The 23,909-nt window shown below is 42.2% G+C and overlaps 1 protein-coding gene across 13 annotated transcripts in view; it reads left to right on the top strand.

Moving 5' to 3' along the window:
• DIP2C (disco interacting protein 2 homolog C) overlaps positions 1-23,909 on the top strand; it is a 485,644-nt gene that overhangs the window by 295,276 nt on the left and 166,459 nt on the right. For all 13 annotated transcript variants that reach the window (XM_073334492.1, XM_073334497.1, XM_073334493.1 and 10 more), the window contains one exon: positions 1,158-1,268. In XM_073334492.1, coding sequence (XP_073190593.1) covers positions 1,158-1,268 — 111 coding nt within the window. The remainder of the gene's footprint in view (positions 1-1,157; positions 1,269-23,909) is intronic.

Consider the following 23,909-nt stretch of genomic DNA (forward strand, 5'->3'; position numbering starts at 1 on the left):
ATTATTCCTAAGAAATTAATGATAATGGAATATATAGTCTAGTCTTAAATATTGCTTTAGAGGATTGACCGCCTCCCCTAGCAGCTTGTTCTATTCTGTGCCTGTTTATAGTTGAAGGTTTCCTAGTATTGAATTTAATTTTTTCCTGCTCCGTCTGTAGCCCATTGCTCGTTCTTTTCTTGTTAACTAAATCAATCCCTTTCTTCGTTATAATCACCCATTTACATTTTTATAGATGGGCCCCATTTATTTCTTTCCCTAGTCCCACTAATCTGCTAGGGCATATTGGGGAGCAGGTCCACTGATGGAAAACTTTACAATACAGGTACTGCTGTTGCATGGAGACCAACCACTAAGAAGATTGGTCCTCATATGCACCTTATATTATCAAAGAGCAGCGTAGATGTGTTGTGAAGTTCTGTACTTTCCAGGAAGGAAGTGGAAAAGAAACTCTAGTTTCTTGGACAACATACGTAGAAGGCTGCTGTGGTCCTACCAGTTGCATGTGAGCCAGCCTTCAAGAAAACACTTTCTCTCTTGAAAATGGCTCTGGGAAAAAGGGATGGGTGTTTGAAGCCTAAACAAAGGGTAAATGGGCCAGAAATGTTGAGACACTGCAGGTAGCATTGTGTCAGGAGAGTGATCTGTTTCCATTGTTTCCAAAAGAAAGGTTTTCAGCAAAATGACGTACTTATTCAGATCTGTACAGTGCAGTCATTTTTTATTTCCTGGTCCTCAGTAGCTACAGTACAGTCTGTTTCACTTTACTTAGGATTTATTTTAACCAGTTCCAGGACAGCTTCAAGACTCAGTCCCATGACTTCCTACTCATTCATATTCCCTTGCCCATATACACACACAGCCTGTTGAACACTATTTCTACAGGAGCCACTTGTAAGTAAAATAATCAGTCATAATTTGGAGTCATCCCCCTTTGGTGTTAGGTGTTTGTAGAATGTATGCTCCTTTGACTGCCTTGGTCCGCACCATTGACATAACTACGCCAGAAAAGCTGACCAAATACTAGTAGTCTTTTTACCAATAGAAATCAAATGATTTAACAGCTGAACATTCAGTTTGCTTTTTGTGTGCTCAGATCTGCATTGGCAACCATCTTCTGTAATCCAACCAGAACTATTTGTTTTTCATTAATGCAGGGGTGGATCAGGCATTGCCACAAGAACGTCGAACTCCTGTTACCCCTTCCTCTTCCTCTCGATATCACCGTCGCAGGTCCTCAGGGTCACGGGATGAGCGCTATAGGTCAGGTAAGTAGAAATGAAGAACACAGAGGTGGAGAGAGCATCCTTCCAGTTCAATTGTTTGCAGTGGGACTCTACTTGAACTCTTCTTCCAGCTGTCACAACTGGGAATATTCATCGTGGGCACGAAGGGAAATTCTACCATACTGATTCTGATTTGCAAACACCATAAGAGTACACTTAATTAGAAATAAAGGAGCTGGGCATGTTAACGCACCCTACTTGGAAAACATTGACGAGGAACAGGTTCTAACATGATAAATAAATTGTGAAGCTTACCAAAAAGTTACATTCTAGTTGCTAAATTAGGGGGCCAATTCTCTTCACTCACATTGGTATAAATCACAGGCAAGGGAGTTATTGGTCTGTAAGTGAGAGGAGAATGAGGTCCCGTATCTCCTCAAAGATGTAAACTGTGTATAGTACACAGCAACTGGATAAGCATTAGCTTTGCTACAGTCACTATTGCAGCAGTGCAAATGAAACTCCCCTCCTGGTTCTCCCACCAATGCCACAAGGAGAACCTGGGGATTAACCATGTATTCCTGCCCATCCCTCCCCTCACTGGCTGTTGCAGCCAGACATCAGGGCCAGTTTGTTGCAACACCAAGAAGTTCTGCAGCCAACTTCTCCCAACTTGTGCCAGCCTACTCAGCCTGGAGTTTGAAGAGCTGGGAGTGGGAAGGAGAATTGTCCCCTTTTCACTACCACCACATGGGGAAATCCACACCTCCAAACCACTGATGACTGCCAGAGGCCACAGGGCAGCCTGCCTGCCACTGACACTCTTGCTGCCAGACAGAAGAGCCTCCATGAGATGCTCTGAGGAAGTATTGTGGGTCATACGTTCCAACGTCAGAAGGACCCACTGTGATTACGTAGTCTGTCCTTCTGTGTGAGGTCATAGATCTCGGCCAGGACTTAATAGATTTGGAGGGTGGGAAAGAGCAGAGTATGGAATTATTTGATAGTGTTTGAGGAGAGGGGTGCATTTTAACAGTCAGGCCCATACAGCTGACTGAGTTGGAAACTTGTAGGGAGCGCCTTGTTAAAATGTTTGCAGCATATCACCATTTCGTTGCAGTAGGCGAAGCGCCTGCCAGTCCCATTTCAAGGAAAGCGAAACAATAAATATTACACAAAGAGAGTTAATTTGCATCCAAACTATTCTGATAAATGTAAGTTAAATAAACCTCAGGTCAGATGCAGTGGTTTCTGCCAACTTTCATTTAAATAATGGTTAAGTTTGCCACATGCTGCTACTTTGGCATTTGACCTGCAAGAATTTTCTACAACATTCAGCTAAGAATTGGCTGATTTGTCTGCAGATTGTTTTTTAATTCATAACAATATGGTTAAATCAGGGGTGTCCTGGCATTGGTCCTTGTGGCACTCAGTGTTATACGTTGTGACTCTCAAGAATAATTGTGTTAAGAAAATTTGTTCTTGACAGTGCATTGAGCTGCCCCCGGCAATGTGTAAACTGAAGTGTTTGAATCCGCCTCATTACTATGGGGAGGTACAATCTCCTTCTGCCTTCCCTGCAGCACCAGGATCAGCTCTGGTGGTAGCCAGGAGTGCTATGAGAAGCTGGTGGCCCTTTAGTTGTTTAGCTGGTCTGCCTGCTCTGTCACAGGGATAGAAGAAAGGATGAGAGAGTAACTGGGTACTCATCTGGTTCCCTGAGAGGCTCTGGGAGCCCCAGGAAGAACAGGATAGGAGCTTAACTGGCTTATCCTGAGCTTGAGGGAGTACCTTACAAAGGATGGCTCCCCTCTTCTTCCCACACAACTACTGAGGGCAGCCCAGGAAAGGGGAAAAGGAGATGAAGCTGAGAACCAACAGCCAGCTATGACTCTTTGATATTCTACTCCAGCTCAAATCCAGGCTAGAGCAGACTGGGAGCTGTTTTAATTTGTGTCAGCTGGCTATCATCCCCTAACGCATCATAAATCAGCTGGGGGCAGCCAGAAATCAGGGCACTCCAGCCTCCTCCCTTACTTGTCCTCAGGTCATCCCCTCGGGCCAGGGGTGGTAGCGAAGGATATATAGGATCCAGCCAACAACCTCCCCCGCCCCCGACTGGGGGATTCCCCAGCACTAGGGGTCTTGCAGGTGTTTTCCAGCTCCAGTGCATCATCTCGGTGAGGTGAAAAGAGCAAATGAGGAGAGAAAATCTGCCCCAAAATATTGACTGTGACCTCTTAACCTTTTTGAAATATGTTCGATCCTTAGGCTGAAAAGCACTGGTCCAGTTCAGTGTCCAGTCTCTTCACAGAAAATTGTGAAGAAAAAAATACGACCCCAGCCATTGATTGTTCTCTGTTCTCTCCTGCATAAGGGCAAAGATAATACAAATACTTCTGCTATTCACTTTCCTATGCATTCTATAGGAGGCCTGTTTTCTCTTTCTGTATTTTGGCCCATCTTGTTATCTGGAGGTGAGTTCTGATCATTTCCCCTATTATAAGGCTTCCGCATTGTGATGTTGGCATTGGTTGGAGGAATGGATGTGCACTGCACAGCTAAAACTTTGCTCCCTATTAATGAAATAGTCTGGTTCAGGAAAGTCAGGATCATAGAATCATAGAATATCAGGGTTGGAAGGGACCTCAGAGGGGTCATCTAGTCCAACCCCCTGCTCAAAGCAGGACCAATCCCCAACTAAATCATCCCAGCCAGGGCTTTGTCAAGCCTGGCTTAAAAACCTCTAAGGAAGGAGGTTCTACCACCTCCCTAGGTAACGCATTCCAGTGCTTCACAACCCTCCTCATGAAAAAGTTTTTCCTAATATCCAACCTAAACCTCCCGCACTGCAACTTGAGGCCATTACTCCTTGTCCTGTCATCTGCTACCACAGAGAACAGTCTAGATCTATCCTCTTTGGAACCTCCTTTCAGGTAGTTGAAAGCAGCTATCAAATCCCCCCTCATTCTTCTCTTCCGCAGACTAAACAATCCATTTCCCTCAGCCTCTCCTCATAAGTCATGGGTTCCAGGCCCGTAATCATTTTTGTTGCCCTCCCCTGGACGCTTTCCAATTTTTCCACATTCTTCTTGTAGTGTGGGGCCAAAACTGGATACAGCACTCCAAATGAGGCCTCACCAATGTCGAATAGAGAGGAACGATCGCATCCCTCAATCTGCTGGCAATGCCCCTACTTATACAGTCCAAAATGCCATTAGCTTTCTTGGCAACAGGGGCACACTGTTAACTCATATCCAACTTCTCGTCCACTGTAACCCATAGGTCCTTTTCTGCAGAACTGCTGCCTAGCCATTCGGTCCCTAGTCTGTAGCGGTGCATGGGATTCTTCTGTCCTAAGTGCGGGACTCTGCACTTGTCCTTGTTAAACCTCATCAGATGTGTTTTGGCCCAATCCTCTAATTTGTCTAGGGCCCTCTGTATCCTATCCCTACCATCCAGCGTATCTACCTCTCCTCCCAGTTTAGGGACTAAGGTGAGGCTGACTGGCCTGTACTTCCCCGGATCCTCCTCCTTCTCTTTTTTTAAAGATGGGCACTACATTAGCCCTTTTTCAGTTGTCCTGGACCTCCCCCGATCACCATGGTGTTTTCCAAGATAATGGCCAATGGCTCTGCAATCACATCCGCCAACTCCTTTAGCACTCTCGGATGCAGCGCATCCGGCCCCATAGACTTGTGCTCATCCAGCTTTTCTAAATAGTCCCGAACCACAGAGGGCTGGTCACCTCCTCCCCATGCTGTGCTGCCCAGTACAGCAGTCTGGGAGCTGACCTTGTTTGTGAAGACAGAGGCAAAAAAAGCATTGAGTACATGAGATTTTTCCACAATCTCTATCACTAGGTTTCCTCCCTCATTCAGTAAGGGGCCCACACTTTTCTTGACTTCTTCTTGTTGCTAACATACCTGAAGAAACCCTTCTTGTTACTCTTAACATCTCTTGCTAGCTGCAACTCCAGGTGTGATTTGGCCATCCTGATTTCACTCCTTCATGCCTGAGCAATATTTTTAAACTCCTCCCTGGTCATTTGTCCAGTTTTCCACTTCTTGTAAGCTTCTTTTTTGTGTTTAAGATCAGCAAGGATTTCACTGTTAAGCCAAGCTGGTAACCTGCCATATTTACTATTCTATCTACACATTGGGATGGTTTGTTCCTGTCACCTCAATAAGGATTCTTTAAAATACAGCCAGGTCTCCTGGACTCCTTTCCCCCTCATGTTATTCTCCTGCCCATCAGTTCCCTGAGGGAGTCAAAGTCTGCTTTTCAGAAGTCCAGTGTCCGTATTCTGCTGCTCTCCTTTCTTCCTTGTGTCAGGATCCTGAACTCGACCATTTCATGGTCACTGCCTCCCAGGTGCCCATCCACTTTTGCTTCCCCTACTAATTCTTCCCGGTTTGTGAGCAGCAGGTCCAGAAGAGCTCTGCCACTAGTTGGTTCCTCCAGCACTTGCACCAGAAAATTGTCCCCTACACTTTCCAAAAACTTCCTGGATTGTCTGTGCACCGCTGTATTGCTCTCCCAGCAGAATCAGGGTGATTGAAGTCTCCCATGAGAACCAGGGCCTGTGATCTAGTAACTTCTGTTAGTTGCCGGAAGAAAGCCACATCCACCTCATCCCCCTGGTCTATAGCAGACTCCCACCATGACATCACTCTTGTTGCTCATACTTCTAAACTTAATCCAGAGACTCTCAGGTTTTTCTGCGGTTTCATACTGGAGCACTGAGCAGTCATACTGCTCTCTTACATACAATGCAACTCCCCCACCTTTTCTGCCCTGCCTGTCCTTCCTGAACAGTTTATATCCATCCATGACAGTATTCCAGTCTTGTGAGTTGTCCCACCAAGTCTCTGTTAGTCCAATCACATCATAATTCCTTGACTGTGGCAGGACTTCCAGTTCTCCCTGCTTTTTTCCCAGGCTTCTTGCATTTTTGAAGACTTTTGCATTGGTACTATTTGATGTTCCTACCGTAGAATCAATTGCTCTTCTTTCAGTTTGGAATCAATTAGGTTAAAAGCACATTTCAGTCGCAAATGGTTTAAGAAATAATGGTACCCCTTTCATCAGTTTTTTTTTTACTATAGATAACAAAATTATAAGCAAAACTCCCATGTGTGATTCACATTTCCTTGACTTCAGATTTTCTTAAGTTAAAAGCTTTTGTTTGATTTATTGAGATGCTTAATACATCAGCATCTCAGCTCTGATGGTATTGTGATTATTAAATCTAGTTGGTACCCAGCTTCCATTGCTGGTTATCATATTTGGCACATCTTCCTGGACCAGGACCTGAACAAAATAACAGTGCAGTCTTTATCCAATAAGTAATTCACTTCCAGGAAAACATTTCCCTTCCTCAGTTTTTTCACAAGTTATTCCAATTAGCATCTGAATACAAGTTCTCTACCCCAACTTATGATCAAAGTTCTGCTCTGCCTTAAATTGGAGGCCTAACATCCTGAGAATCATCCAACATCCTTCCTTGTCTTTGCCTTCCATGTACATTTAAGTGTCAGCCATATTGTTAAATTAGCTCTTTGCAGACTCAACATCCTCTCTCTCTTCTATTGCTAACCTTACTATGCTCTATTCCCTTAGTAAACACTGTACCTTGACATTTTATATCCCTGCTGATTTTCTCACTTCAATCATATTGCTTTTATGTCATATAAATTCTTATAAAAGAATTTTTGCACTGCCATAATAGTGAAAATCTTTTTGAAAGATTCTCAGGTTCTGGATAAAAATTGGTTCCTCACTGGCACACAGGGGCAAGCTCATGGCTGCTTATCATTTTTCTAAAGATTGCCAGTAAATTTTGGGTTGCAAAGATGGTTTGGTGTTAGACTAGCCACATTTCAGGCTACTCTTCAAAGTAGAGATAGGTCCACTCCCATCCTTTAGGCTTGAAGGAGTTTCAGAATCTGAACACAGATTCAAATTTCCTCATTGGCCTGTTTGCCTCCAGTGGGCCATCCTGAAACTCTTAAACTGAACAGCCCTGGAACTTCAGCATTCCAATTTTATAGTTCTTAAGATTCTTCACAAGTCTCAAGAAATATTTAAATAGGTGACTGAATTAATGCAGTATCATGCTACATTATCCATTTTTAAAATACAAATTACCCCAGGTAGCCGTTTAGGAAGTGTAGCTAATGTTCATGGACAATAATTAATTCATAGAAAACTTTGATTTATTCCTCCCAAGAGTAAACATTCTCTTGTTATTTACTGAACCAGAAAGTGTTCAGAAAGTTCTGCCAAATACGGACCTTTGCAACAGTTTTCCCTCACGTAATTTTAGCAGCTGCTATTTCAGTCAGCTGAGATATAGATTATTTCTTTATACCATTTGAAAATTGGGTTTCAAAACTGATTTCAGATGGTACTGCTGTATCATTTCAAAACAGTATCCACTACAATAGTTAGAAATCAGGAAGGGTAAAAAGTAGGGCTGTCAAGCGATAAAAAAAAATTATCTTGATTAGTCGTGCAATTAATCGCACTGTTAAACAATAATAGAATGCCATCTATTTAAATATTTGTGAATGTTTTCTACATTTTCAAATATAATTATTTCAATTACAACACAGAATACAAAGTGTGCAGTGCTCAGTTTATATTTATTTTTATTACAAATATTTGCACTGTAAAAAATAAAAGAAATAATAGTATTTTTCAATTCACCTTGTCAAGGTTCCTTCCCCACTCTGAACGCTAGGGTACAGATGTGGGGACCTGCATGAAAAACCTCCTAAGCTTATCTTTACCAGCTTAGGTCAAAACTTCCCCAAGGTACAAAATATTCCACCCTTTGTCCTTGGATTGGCCGCTACCACCACCAAACAAATACTGGTTACTGGGGAAGAGCTGTTTGGAAACGTCTTTCCCCCCAAAATGCTTCCCAAAACCTTGCCCCCACTTCCTGGACAAGGTTTGGTAAAAAGCCTCACCAATTTGCCTAGGTGACTACAGACCCTTGGATCTTAAGAACAATGAACAATCCTCCCAACACTTGCACCCCCCCCTTTCCTGGGAAATGTTGGATAAAAAGCCTCACCAATTTGCATAGGTGACCACAGACCCAAACCCTTGGATCTGAGAACAATGAAAAAGCATTCAGTTTTCTTACAAGAAGACTTTTAACAGAAATAGAAGTAAATAGAAGTAAAGAAATCACCTCTGTAAAATCAGGATGGTAGATACCTTACAGGGTAATTAGATTCAAAACATAGAGAATCCCTCTAGGCAAAACCTTAAGTTACAAAAAAGATACACAGACAGAAATAGTTATTCTATTCAGCACAATTCTTTTCTCAGCCATTTAAAGAAATCATAATCTAACACGTACCTCGCTAGATTACTTACTAAAAGTTCTAAGACTCCATTCCTGGTCTATCCCCGGCAGAAAAAACATACAGACAGACAGAGACCCTTTGTTTCTCTCCCTCCTCCCAGCTTTTGAAAGTATCTTGTCTCCTCATTGGTCATTTTGGTCAGGTGCCAGCGAGGTTACCTTTAGCTTCTTAACCCTTTACAGGTGAGAGAAGCTTTCCCCTGGCCAGGAGGGATTTCAAAGGGGTTTACCTTTCCCTTTATATTTATGACACACCTAATACAAGTGCTATATTGCAATCTCTTTATGATAAAAGTTGATCTTACAAATGTAGAATTATGTCCAAAAAAACCTGCATTCAAAAATAAAACAATGTAAAACTTTAGAGCCTACAAGTCTACTCAGTCCTATTTCTTGTTCAGCCAATCGCTCAGACAAACAAGTTTGTTTACATTTTCAGGAGATAATGCTGCCTACTTCTTGTTCATAATGTTACCTGAAAGTGAGAACAGGAGTTCGCATGGCACTGTTGCAGCCAGCATTGCAAGCTATTTACATGCCAGAAGTGCTAAAGATTCACATGTCCCTTCATGCTTCATCCACCATTCCAGAGGACATGGGTCCATGCTGAAGACAGATTCTGCTCAATAACAATCCAAAGCAGAGCTGACCAACACATGTTCATTTTCATCACCTGAGTCAGATGTCACCAGCAGATGGTTGATTTTTTTTTTTTTTTTTTTTTTTGGTGGTTCGGGTTTTGTATTTTCTGCATTGGAGAGTTGCTCTTTTAAGACTTCGGAAAACATTCTCCACACCTCATCCCTTTCAGATTTTGGAAGGCACTTCAGATTCTTAAACCTTGGGTCGAGTGCTGGAGCTATCTTTAGAAATCTCAGATTAGTACCTTCTTTGCCTTTTGTCAAATCTGCAGCGAAAGTGTTCTTAAAATGAACAGCATGCTGAGTCATCATCCGAGACTGCTATAACATGGCATATCTGGCAGAATGTGGGTAAAACAGAGCCGGAGACATACAATTTGCCCCCAAGGAGTTCAGTAACAAATTTAATTAATGCATTATTTTTTGAGTGTCATCAGCATGGAAGCATCTCCTCTGGAATTGTGGCCGAAGCATGAAAGGGCATATGAATGTTTAGCGTATCTGGCACGTAAATACCTTGCAATGCCAGCTACAAAAGTCCCATGCGAATGCCTGTTCTCACTTTCTGGTGACATTGTAAATAAGAAGCAAGCAGCAGTATCTCCCGTAAATGTAAACAAACTTGTTTGTCTTAGCAATTGGTTGAACAAGAAGTAGGACTGAGTGGCATTGTAGGCTCTAAAGTTTTGCATTGTTTTGGTTTTTAGTGAAGTTACGTAACAAAAAAAAATCTTCATTTGCAAGTTTCACTTTCACCACACAGAGATTGTACTTGTATGAGGTGAACTGAAAAATACTATTTCTTTTATCATTTTTCATTGCAAATATTTGTAATAAATAATAATAATGTAAAGTGAGCAGTGTACACTTTGTATTCTGTATTGTAATTGAAATCAATATATCTGAAAATGTAGAAAAACATCCAAAAATATTTAATAACTTTCAATTGGTATTCTATTGTTTAACAGTACGATTAAAACTGCGATGAATCGCGATTAATTCTTGAAATCACGATTAATTTTTTTGAGTTAATCACGTGAGTTAACTGCGATTAATCAACAGCCGTAGTAAAAAGCAAGAAGGTAAACCGAACTGAATGATTTTTCTCTTCTGATCATGCAGTCTCAGAGAGCTAGAAACAAATGTGTTAAGCCAGTAAAAGGCTGGGATTGACATCGGGATGCTGGCTCTTCAAAAAATGCTTCTATGACCCTGTGTACACTAGGGAAAAATTTGGTTTGTTTTTTTTTAAGTTTCCCACTGCAGTGAAACATTAGTTGAGTTTTACCTGTGTTAACAACATTGCAAACTCCATGTTAAATGGGTTGCAGGTCACCATCATCATTTAAAGTACCATTTTGATTGGACCTACACATTTAACACTTCTTAGAGCAAGTCTAATTGTCATGAGTCTTAAAACGGTGGCAGCAGACTCTGACCTATATACACTGAAGTTGAAGCAGTGTTTCAAATGATTTCCCATCATTTTTAAGGGTACATCTACACTTCAAGCTAGGGGTATGATTCCCATCTTTAGGAGCTAGTGTGTTAAAATAGAGTGTAGTGTGGCAGCACATGCAGCAGGAGGGGTTAGCCACCTCAAGTATATGCCCATCCAAGTCCATAGGTACATGTCTCTTGTGTAGAGAAGGCCTGTATTCTACTGCCATAACATATCAGAGAATAACAACATAAGCTGTTGTGGCAATCCAGCACAAAATACCTATAGGTCAGCTAGTCAGATTTCCTTTATCAGAGGACTTTTACTTGGCCATAGAAAAAACTAATAAATCAAAACATACCAAATATTCCCCCCCAGCTCAGGGTTTCTCACCCAGATACGAAGCCAAGCGTTAAGAGAACAACTTAAAGAAATATTTAAGCAGGTGACTAAATTAATGCAGCATCATGCTACGTTATCCATTTTTAAAACACAAATACAAATTCTTGGAGGGAGTCTCTTTTCTAGGAAGCTGCTTTTATGGCCCCTCCATGGAGGGTGTGTTAGCCTGAGTTGCTGTTAACTCCTCATTTGCCAAGAACTGGGTGGAGTCTCTGCAGTCTGTCACAGTCAGCAAAACAATTAAGTACCAACTTCAGCTGTGAACAGGGTCTCATGTACGAGATTACACAGCCACATACATTGCTACATTATCACGGATTAGTTTTAAAATTGCCCAACATTTGTGCACAAGATCTAAGCTGTCCTCTAAAAATAAACTAAGTCTTTTGCCCTGTGTGGCTGCAAAGAACCTGAAAAAAACTGACGGGTGCATGCTGTGATGTCTGCAGACAACATTAGCTCAGAGAAGTGCGAGTTGCTCCCATTCACCTCAATTGGATGATCACATTGAAGACTGACAGTTTAAACATCAGTGTTCACTATCTCAAAAATTAAGCAAGTATCTTTAGCTTGCTTTCTTTAGCTTGCTATCTTTAGCCCTGCTGACAGGGCTGAGGGGGCAGCTAGCTTCTGTCAAGGGCTGCTAGGTGGGGAGCAGGGAATGCAAATTGCCCAACACCCTTAATTGCTGCCCTAAAGAGGGAGAGAAAAAGAGGCTACATCGCTGTGCCAGGGCAGACCTGCAAAGTCTCCCATATTGACGTGAGACTCCTGCAGACAACATTAGCTCAGAGAAGTGCGAGTTGCTCCCATTTCAATTGGATGATCACATTGAAGACTGACAGTTTAAACATCAGTGTTCACTATCTCAAAAATTAAGCAAGTATCTTTAGCTTGCTTTCTTTAGCTTGCTATCTTTAGCCCTGCTGACAGGGCTGAGGGGGCAGCTAGCTTCTGTCAAGGGCTGCTAGGTGGGGAGCAGGGAATGCAAATTGCCCAACACCCTTAATTGCTGCCCTAAAGAGGGAGAGAAAAAGAGGCTAAATCGCTGTGCCAGGGCAGACCTGCAAAGTCTCCCATATTGACGTGAGACTCCTGCTTATGGCTACCGGCTACGCCGCTTCTGACCCAAATTGCAGAGCTGTGGAGTAGTAACCAAGGTGTTCTAGGGCTCCTTGCTCAGTTAGAGCTTGTCCTAGGTGTGGTCTGTATGGTTACAGTCTTCTAGGACTCTAATCAGAGAGGTCCCACGAAAAGTGTTGTCCCACAATCCACCCATGGCTAGAGGGTAGAAACCTCCTGAATTTTCACTGCATATTTGATTTTCAATTTAATTTTTTTTTCACTAAAACATTCCTCAAAAAATTTAAACTGAAAATCTTCAAGGAAAGTTTTAGGTTTTTTGACCAGCCTCTACCCAGGGCCATAGAGCTACGTGTACAGTGGTGGTACTGTAGAGGGTTGCTTTAGCCAGAGCTCTGGAGCCCACGGACTGGTTATGAACCAGAATAAATAAAAATAATGATTGTTTTAAAAATCAAACAGTTTTTTTTAAATTGGCCTTGATTTTTTTTTAACTTATTTTTAAACAGAGATGTGTCTCGAGCGCAACTCCCCTGCACCACTGCAGGAGGAGTGCTCAGCTCTAGTGGGATCTGGGCCATGAGAAAGGCACTCTAAGGCAGTGAGCCGCAGGTTGCCCACCACTGCTCTAAGGAGATGCAAGCGGCTTGCGCAGACTGCAAGGTAGCTTCTCCAGACAACTCAGGTTGGATTTGCCTCCATCCTAGTGAAATCCTTGTGTGTTAGATTCTAATGTTGTTCACACTGAAGAATACTTAGATTAGATTTACTGTCATTGCCCTGCTTAATGGCAGAGAGAACACAAAGCTATTGGACTGGAAACCTTATCAGCACAATGATCTTTTTGTGAAATAATTTATCAAACATTTGTTTGTTTGTGTGATCTCCCACTGATATTTGTCCTGATTAAGGAAGGATAGTAAATAACACGTTTCCCCCACTCACAATAGCCAAATCTACAAAATCAAGATGTTCTAGGAAGTTGTCTGCAATTGTTTTGGGGAGAGGAAAAGGGTTGTCATTTATGTAAATGAACTAATATATATTAATCAAATGTAGAAATTAAGGCATTGAGAGTCAAGTGCCTAACATCTCTGCATTTCCCAGAGAGAGGCTGCATATGGCCTTGACAGCTATTCCAGTACCAAAATTTGGATCCAAAAGAACAGAACTGCTGCTCATGTCTTCCTGCAAGCCATTCTCCCCGGCTGAAAAAACTTCTGCTTTCCCCTTTTAATTTACTCAATGCAGCTACTCAATATCAGTACAAAAATCTTTAACACAACCAAAATGTAAGGTTTGGGGACAGTATAAAGTAAACGCAACTGAGAATACTGTGCTGATTCGGAGGAGCCAGGGGGCAGTGAGTGGGAGAGAGGAGGATGAGTGGGGCACTGCTGCATAATTCTGTGGTTCTTGCCATGAATGGAACATGGGGTCTTGCATGGATCCTTAATTACCACTTTGTACCCCATTGGACCTTTAAGAGGTACTGAAGCCCAGCATTTATTATGAATATTCTGCATTTTACTGCCCACACAAGATGCTGGCTTGTTAGCCCTGAAGACTTTGGGCAGGTCTACCCTACAGGGCTAAGTCAACCTAAGTTACTCCACGTAGCTGGAGTCGATGTACCTTAGGTCGACTTATTGTGGTGTCTGCACCATGCTGGATTGACGGGAGAAACTCTCCTGTCGACTTACCTTATGCTTCTTGTTCTGATGAAGCACCGGAGTTGACGAGAAAGCAATTGGTGATTGATTTAGCGGGTCTTCACTAGACCTGCTAAATCAACCCCCGGTGGATTGATCACTGTGTGTCGATCCCCTGGTAAGTGGAGATAATGCCTGTGTTTTCCACAGTCCAGAAATAGCATGGACAATACCAGTGTAAGCGCCTCCCTGCTGCCTTTCCATGACCGAGAGATACTACTACTTGAGAGAACAGCTCAGTTTCCAGGCTCATTAAGTAACTAGCCTCTTTTTGAGACTCAAGAAGTAATTCAATTAGTGACCGCTGTGGACATGGTGGTTTTCATGACTGTCACATGCCCACTGGGAGCTGGACAGACCAACTCATTTGGCAAAGGTAGGACAACTCCTTAATAAGTGATGACTGAAGCAAATGATACAATGGTTTGTTAGCTGGTCCATTTCAGGAATTCACTTTTTTTTCCCTCTTCTTGAAATGGGGATATCAAGATGCTCAGTCATTTGAGCAAATCCAGTTCCCTGCACATTCTTATAAGGAAGGTACCACACCTGGAATACATTTAAAAGAGGGGTTGGCTGGCTAGCTGAGACATTTTTGCTTCAGGATCTGTTTTTACTTACAGTGCTCATTGATTTGGAGTTGAGCAGAATTAGTAGTAAAACTTAAAGAAGAAAATGGAAGATTGTGTTGTTTGTTTGCTTTCACTTTTTAAAGAAGAAAACTTTCAGTGAGTAATTTTTGGAGATGTTGCCAAGATGAAAGTCTCCTAAGTACAGGTCTAGGCTAGCTCAGATTCATCGGCTACCTTTCTTATTCTAAACGGTGTTCAATAAGGAAAAGACAGAACTGTTCTTCATGTCAGGTGTTAGGACATTCCGCCTGAAAACAAATAAACTCTCTGTGAGTTATGAAGCATCTGAAAGAAGGTCAACCATTGAAATGCATCCTCTGAAGAGATCGTCACAACTGGAGAAGATGTCAGAGCGGGATAGCCTTTGGAAGATTTACTTATTTATAAAGGAAATTCAGTCTGGCACTTTTATAGAGCTTGAAATTAATTAATTAAAACACAAAAAGGGGTTAGTCTATGGGAAGACCAGAGTATATGTACATTGCATACAAGGAATATGAACCCTGACTGGAATGTATGGATTTTGAGAACTGTTTCCGCTGGTGCACCTTTAATAAGTGTTATCCCAGAGAATGAGGGAAATAAAGTTAGATGATAGCCTTACTGTGTAGCTGGCCCAAGAGTGTCTTAATGTCTATTAAAATGGTTCACTGTAGAACAAATAATGAAAGAATTCATCTGCTAACCCTTCAGGTCAGTGGTAATTCATTATCAACACAGAGCCATCACTGAACTGGGAAACAAGGGTCAGGTGTCCATGCTGATTCTTTAAATTGCTAGCATTCTGATACCATTTACTGTGAGATTTTTTTTAACCCACTTGTGGTTAAGAGGGAGATTGCTCATTTCTTTGATGATCTTCTTGGGGTATGTTCCCAGACCTCTTGTTCAATGTGCTCTCTCTTGCGGGAAATAGTAAGGAAAGGGATGCAGTGTTATCACTATGTAGATGACAACCATCTCTTCATTCTTTCATTTGATCCAGCTGGTACAGTATCAGACTTACCAGAACCTGGCTGATATGGTGACTTGGATGTGAGCAAAGTGGAAGTATTTCAATCTAGACAAAACAGAGGTTGGGGGGAAAGACGTGGAGGAATATGATAACTGCCTCAGTTAATGAGGGGCCTTTGCCCATTCTTTGTCTGAGAGCTTTTAAATTTTGGGTTGCTTTCTAACCCTGGACAACTCTTTGAATCCCAGCTGACACCCTTTTTTTCAGTCCACATCAGAAAAGGCAATCACTTTTTTTCCTAGCTAGACCTTGATAATTACCCACCCCTTTAATAAATGCATTCAGATTATTGCAATACAGTCTGCGAGGCTAGTCTTATAGGTATCTGAGAACTCCACATATGGTGCAGAATGTGGTAGATAAGTTCATGGAGGATAGGTCTATCAATGGTTATTAGCCAGGATGGGCAGAGATGGTGTCCCTAGCCTCTGTTTGCCAGAAGCTGGTGTAACACCAACAAACCTCGGTCGTCGGCGGGCGGGATCAAACCTGAGATGTCTGGAGCTAAATGCATGAGCCTCTACTGCATTAGCTAAAAGCCAACTGCCTGTTAGCTAAGGCTGTAGAGCAGACTCATAATCTCTCTCTAAGTGGGCTCAGTGCCACTAGATGGGACAGAACACCACACCCAGGAGGTGTGTGGGTTACATTGGGAATGAGCGACAGGGGATGGATCACTTGATGATTACCTGTTCTGTCTGCCTCTGGGGCACTTGGTATGGGGCACTGTCAGAAGACAGGAAAATGGGCTAGATGGACCTTTGCCTGACCCAGTATGGCCGCTCTTATGTTGTCTGCTCAGCTGGCAGAGACCATGCAACAACAGTTGCCTGTTGGTCTCTAAGTGCAACTCAGGATGTTCACATTAATATATAAACACCTATGTGGCTGAGACAGTCCCATCGCAACAATTGAGGTCACCTTGTATGAATCAGCCTTTCTCTGCATGTCTGCAGTGTCCTCTGTGAAAGAGTCTGCCTGCAGGACATCTGTAAATTTAATCTCACCTCACTCCCCAGCAATGGGCTTAGGATGTAAGGTGTTGTTAGTAATTTGATTTTGGAAGGGACCACAGCTGAAACTTTGGATACTGGGAAGGGAGTGAATTTCTTCTCTTCCTCCTTTTGGGTAGAGGCAGAAGTTTCTAAATTTGGAGGAGGCGTGGGGGGTTAAATTTCTTGTCCCTCACCTCAGGAGTCCTTGATAGCAACCAGCTGCTTGAAAATCCACTGACTTTGAGGAGCCAAGACAGGTAAGCACATTAGTTCAACACTTCTGCTAAACAAGCTAGACAAGGTGGGCAAGATATTTGTTACTGGAATTCAGTCCAATAGAAGATATTACCTCACTCACCTTGTCTCTCTCATATCCTGGGACACACGGCTACAACAACAGTGCAAATGAAAAAGTTTATGTTGGCAGCTGACCCTTACAGCCACTGAGATGATTTGAGTCATTCACAGCTCTGGAGCTAGTGTTTCAAGCAGTTGGGACTGCATGTTTTAAGTTTGGTTCACATTCTGGGAGCAATGGAGGCTAGAAGTTGAGGCCTTGTCTGCACACTGTAAAGCTGCACGACTTTTACTAAAGCTGTTATTTCTTTGCCTATTTAGTTAAACTGGTGCAAAGGCTTTTATTTTAGTTTAAACCAGACTTATTTCTATAGCTGGTCAGAAAATGGTTTATTTTCTGCAGAAAGTTTTGACTACCCAAAACCAAATTCTGGGTCTGTCAGAGTTTTCAGGATAAAACTGGCTTTTTTTCCCTACTGAAAAACCAAACACAACTTTGTTTATTTGCTTTCGGCCAGAAGCCAACAAGTTTTCAGCTGATTCCCCCCCCCCCCCCTTTTTCAGGTTTTGGTTTTCCAATTAGAAAAAAAATTCAAAATTTTGAGGAAAAAAGAGACTTTCGTGAATTGTTGTAAATCCAAAACCCAATTTTCTGTCAGAAAGAAGTTGACAAAGATTTTCAACCAGTTCTCTTTATTTGGATTTAACTTAAGTCAATTAGGAATCTGTTTAAACTAAACCAAAATAGGCCCATCTTAAACCAAAACAAGATTGTCCACAGACTGGTTTTCAGTGGATAGTTAAATTGGTTTAAAGCCCAATGTAATTTAAACTGTTACGACTTTCTCATATAGAAAAGGACTAAAGATTTGCCCATACTGGAGCCTTTTCAAACAGTGTAATACCTAGCTTTCTAGAGTGCTTTTTCATCCATAGCTTTCAAGTGCTTTACAAAGGAGGTCAGTAAGGTCGTCCCCATTTAACAGATAAGGAAACTGAGGCAGATGGAGAAAAATGACCTGTCAAAGGTCACTGAGCAAAGCAGTTGCTGAGCTGGTAACTGACCCCTGGTGTCTTGGGTTCCAGGCCAGTGCTTCGTCTAGTAGGCCACACTGCCTCTCCTACACCAATCAGCATAGCACTTGTGGAAACCCCTTGTGTAGACAGACTGCACTTATGTAAAAAGGGACTAGTGCTCATTCCGCTTACCTTGCTTTCAAATGTACAGCTCCCATTGACTTCGGTGGGAACCAGGGTTACTCAGCACCTCTGAAAATCCAGGGTATCATGGGCCTGTTTAATACAATGGGAGATTTGCCATTGACTTCAGTAGGGCCAGGAGTTCACTCCAACGTTGTCTACTTGGTTGCTTAAGTATAGATTTATGAGCCTAACGTTAGGTACTCAGGTTTGAAAAATTTTGTCCTAGTTTTATTTTCAAATAAAATTTAGATTCTGCACTAAGAAAAGGAGTACTTGTGGCACCTTAGAGACTAACCAATTTATTTGAGCATGAGCATGAGATTCTGCACTGCCGCTTTAAGTCAATTGTACTACAATTTATTTGTCCCCCATATCCTTCTAGTGAATACATGTACCTGTGTACAGTACAAACTTCAGTAAGGATAATTAATCTTTCCAAAATCCATCAGAAAAGTTAAGCAACTATCTCCATTTTACAGCTAGAAACCAATACAAAAGCTCGTTTCATTACGATCACCGAGTAATGGACCCTGAGATCAAGTCACTGGAGGAAGCAGACTTCTACATTACGAATAAAAGATTAAATACACAGAGGAGTCTTGCATGTTTTGTTGATTTCACTATAGTGTAGAGTTAATGTAGCTTCAAATCTCACAATACAGAGATTCTTGATAAGAGGTAGAAGCTTTGGCAGCTGTTTGAGTGATTAAAAGACTCCAATATAACACAAAAGTAGCCTTGCATTTCGGAAAGCTCTGACAGTATTGGAGTTCACTATTCAATTGTTGCACCCCGTAGTGACACGTTACCTCTTTGTGTTGCAGCGGATCCTCAAGACACTCCAGCTGCAGTCACAAGGACTACTCCAAAAAGTCTAATCCCACTTTTGCCATTTGCCTTTTCAGCTTTTACCTTTGCTCCACTTGCAGGTTCCTATCCTAGGTATTAACAAGAGTTCCACCGCTGCCATGGAAAGCATGGCACGATAACTGTATGCTTCTACCATTCAGATTACAGAGAATGTAAAAACACGGGGCTCCCAGCGCTTCTCCTTTTGAACAGAAGGATGCAGACAAATATGCACCCTGGACTCAACTACCAGCTGTTATGTGACAGTACAACTTACAACCTTTCGTAAAGCACATATAATTAAGTCCATGCACTAGTCAAATTTATTTGCCCATCCCCATGAAGCCACCCCTCCTTATTTGGCAAGCCATAAAATAAAATTCAATAAAATTTTCAAAAGTATGGAAGTCCTCTTTTCAAAAGTGATTTAGGAGCCTAAGTCTCATTGTGAGTCAACAGGACTTAGGTTCTTAAGTGTCTTGGAAATTTGTGCCTTCAGAACTTACGAGGCTCCTAAACTGCTTTTTAGAAAAGTTTACCCTAGAGCAATAAGGAATATCTCAAGACTTTCATTTGTAGCCTCGAGGACCCTCAGCTAAATGAATGGCTTATTAGAATTGGATGATCTTACATTAGAGAGGGAGCTGATTGTGTTACTGTTAGATCCACATTCCAAGATAACTAGCACCCCTTAGTGTAGCTGAGAAGCAATGGGACTCAGAACAGCTTCTGCCACAACTCTGCTACTTTTATCTCGAGAGCAATTATCAAAACAGTCAGACACTGCCTGCCTCATAGCATGCAGCCTCATCACCCACAATAACATAGCACCAATATAGAGATTCACTTAGCTTCACCTCATCAAAAATGCAGGTGCTGAGGCCATTTTCTGTTTACCAATGAGTGCCCTGTATGGGATGAGCATAGCAATGTCTGAGATCACCAGCCACCTAGCTACTTGACAGCAACCCTTGAGGTGCTATCAGCCCGAGACTGATCAGACCACATTATCTGCTTTACCACCCATCACTGCCAATTAGCACATCTTGATCCTGCTTCTAATAAACACTGGTGCCATATTATCTCTACTCAGAGTACTTATGTGCAACACTTTTGGAAATTCCCACTCAGCATATCCTTGGTTTCACTGGAAAACTATGGCAAAGGTCCAGTTAAAGTCACAGGAGACTTTCAGCTACCAGTCAAATTTAAAGCAGTGACTGCCAACATATTGTTTGCCCTTTATAATGACCTCCCATAGTACTACCTTTCTCAGGACTGACTTGTCTACAGTTCTCATGTTTTAGCCAAAAATTAGTCCTGCTGACATTTACCTCCCTAATCCCGTCTCCCAAGAAATGAGGCCTCACCCATGTTCGATTGCTCATGCCAAGCCAGGGCTACACAACTATCCTCTAGGACCTAGGTTGCTTTGTGATACACAGTTACAATTTGCTTTGTGATACACTACAGCATCAGCTGTATCACTGTTCTTAGCTACAGCTGAACTCGGTTCCGCTAGATGTACAACTTACTTATGCAAACATAACTCTCTTTATCTTGTTCCCCAAACCACCTCTATTTGTCTGTTCATCCAACTGTTGTGTGCATCGTGTTCATAATCCTAGACTGTGAGATCTGTGGGGAAGCGGCAGTCACTGTTTTACTCATTGCAAAGTGTCCTACACACACGGGCTCTGATCTGTGATGGGTCCTCCAGGTGCCATGGCAATATAAATAATATATAAATGACCTCTAATAAGGAATCCTCTAGCATTCTGAACTCATTACTGCAGAGCTTCAAGGATTTGACATTATCACTGTAATTCAAACTGTGTTTTGTCTTTTCAAATCTGGTAATGGGGAAAAAATAAGTGAATACAATTTGGGATTGAAATGAGGCAAAATGGGGGGTTGGGAAGGCCTGAGTGGGTATAGAGATGTCTCTCAGAGATGTGGGTTGATGTGAAGTGAGGTTGAGAGATGAGAATGGGAAAATGAGGGTAAAATCTGGAAGTTGATGGAAGGAGGTAAACAATAAGGCCTATATTTTCAGTGTCTAGTGATTTGGTGTACCCAACCAGCTTGGTTTGCAAAAAGTACTGAGCATCTGCCCTCTGAAAGCCAGACCCTTTCAAGGTGTCTGAAATTGGGGCGCTCAGAAATACTGGTTACCTTTTGAAAATGTAGGGTTAAAATCCAGAAAAAGAAAGAGGAAGGAGAAAAGGAGTTAGAGAAAAGCAGTTAACGCAAGAAGAATGTGAGGTAATATCTTTTATTAGACCCAACTTCTGTTGGTGAAAGAGACAACCTTTCAAAATAAGAAATAAGACATAATAGAAGGAAAGAAACTGGAATTAATAGAAAAATTAGAGGAGGAAGCTCAAATGAGACATTAGTTACAGTTTAAAAATTGTAAATAGAAAATAGAATGCTGAAAAGTTACAATAAAGTGTTCATGTGTCTAAATCCACACCCCCCCACACACACTATGATTGTGCGAAAGGTTTCACTGCCTCTTCTGGCAATGGGAAAGGGGTGTTAGTTCCGTTCTGATGTAAGAACGTTTAAAATGATTTGAACAAGAGAGGACAAGGATTATTAATAAAATTTGCAGTTGACACTAAATTAGAGGCATTTGCAAAATATGAGCAAGAACAGAGACATAAAATTAAGTGAAAAACATGAACAGAAAAAGTAAGATTCAGCTTGGAAAAATGCAAATATATATACATTTGGTGAGAAACCCGATAAAGAGCAATGCTAAAGAAGAGTGAAAAGCAAATCAGCCATGAGCAGAGAAATAACATCCAGTATTTGTACTCCCGCAGCTGGAGTGTTTCATTTCATTTTAGTCACCTCCTTACCAGCAACAAAAATGACAGTGTTGAGAGGGGTGACCTATGAAGAACGACTAAAAGACCTTCCTTCACACAGGTTGTTTAGCAAGAATGAGCCAACTCTGCATGTGTCCAAAGGGCTGAAAACTATTTGAGAAAGGCAGAGGCAGAGCTGCAATTTGGCCCCTCTGAAGCCTGTGTCTATGGCTCCTATTTGATTTGGGGGAACTCAGAATGTGAGAGAACATCAGTTTTCATTAATAAAAGTTAAATTTCCAGCTCTCTTCCTTGCAAGGATAGCCTTGAAACTGTGAACTGATTGTTAGGGACCCAGGTTTTTTCACTGTTCTTTCCCTGAAGATCACAAGTCATTTGGTTCCTTCTTGACACCAGTCCCCCAGGGCTGGCTTTCTGGGGTCACAAGTCCCTCAGCTTTTGGGAAGACCAGGGATTAGTTTGCAACTTTGCTAGGGCAACACTGATTAGGGTGTTGGTACTGTCACTAAGGGTATGCCTGCACAGGAGCTGGAAGGTGTAATCTGCAGTTTAAGGAGAAATACCCACACTAGCTCTGATCAAGATAACATGCTAAAAATTGAAGTGAAGCCACAATAGCTAGGTTCCTTAGTACACATCTGGGGTCTTGGGGCAACTAGCCCCTCCCACTGTGGTTACACTCCTATTTGAGCTAACCTGGATATGTCCCTCCAGATGGAAATTATACCTGCAGCTTCAAGTGTAGATGGACCTAAGTCTGCCACAAATTCCTTCCTGGCGGCTGCTGGCAGCTGAACTGGGTGCTGTACTGAACAGGCAGTGTGACCAACGAGGTCTAGTGCATAGGTGTGAGACTGAGAAAGGGGACTCCTCTACTCCCCTCCCTGCTCTGACACAGCTGATTTTGGTCCTGGTCAACTCACAACCTTTCTACCATGGCTTCCCCTTCTGTTCAAGGAGAATAATACTTAACCATCACAAACCTCTGGCGATGTAGGTGGTGGTAGTTTCTAAAGCATTGTGTGTGTGCTAAGATGCACAGTAATGTGCATACTGCCATTCAGTGGCTGGGGGCCCCATCCAGGTTCCTGCTCCCCCTAGGTTATCTGAAGAGTTATCTCTTGGATCTGAATCCCCGACAAATAAGCAATTGAATCAATGTTACTGTGTATAAAAACATGCCAAGCAAGGTCTTTATGAAACCTTGTAATGACCAAGCAGGGCAGTGGTCAGCCAGGCAGGGGTTGCTTCCCCAACCAGACAAGACTAATTCAAAGCACCTAGCATTGTACAACCCAGGTGGTTCAAATGATGGACCATTAAGGTTAATGGGAAAACAATGAGACATCCCAGCTAGGATTTCCCCACCTTCAAAAACCATGAGTCCCTATGCTACGGGGGGCTTTTTAAAAGTATGCTTGAAACTGAAGTCTTCACCCAGAACCCAAGGGACAGTCTCAAAGGCAGAAGGCCATCCATGTATGCTGGGAAACTGTTCAAAGGCAATTGGTAATTTGTATTAAAAAAGGGACTTTGTTTGATGCAGAAGTGCAAAGCTAGAAGTTGCATCTTTGTTTGTTTTCTATGTAACTTTCTATGCTTTCCCTTACCAATTCATCTTTGAATGTGTGAGTTTTGTTTGTGTGATTTTTCTATTAAATAAAGCTTTTATTTATTTTTACCCCAGATGGGGTCTCCGTTGTGCAAACTGTATGGAGTGTGTGTGCCAAAGTGAACTGATAACTGACGGCTGGTTTCACTACTTCAGGGGTGACGAACCAGAGGAGAAAAGACCAAGTGTCTGGTAGTATCGTGGGGTAGATGGTTTGGGGAGACTTGGGACCAGAAAGGTTATTGGGGTCACACTGCAAGGAGTAATTAGGCTAGTGGAAGCCAGAGTGAGACTTCTATGTTTGTGTTGTGGCTATTGACGTGAGGGCTGCGAGCCACAGCAGCACAGCATTAAGGAGCCCAGAGTTACAAAGCAGGCACTGACAGAACCTCTCATGGGTCTGGGTGATCCCAAAAATGTCACAGCAACTATCCAGAACCCCCTTTTCATCTTCAGCAGGAGAACAAGGGCTGAGCTCTGGACCTAAAGATCCCTCAGAACGTATTGTCATGTGAAATGAGTCAGTTAAATGTGGGGTGTATCCTATAAAGCCATTTTCCTAAACCTTCCCACAATTCCTCAG

This window comes from Lepidochelys kempii, chromosome 2 (genome assembly GCF_965140265.1).
Source record: "Lepidochelys kempii isolate rLepKem1 chromosome 2, rLepKem1.hap2, whole genome shotgun sequence".
NCBI classification, from domain to species: domain Eukaryota; kingdom Metazoa; phylum Chordata; order Testudines; family Cheloniidae; genus Lepidochelys; species Lepidochelys kempii.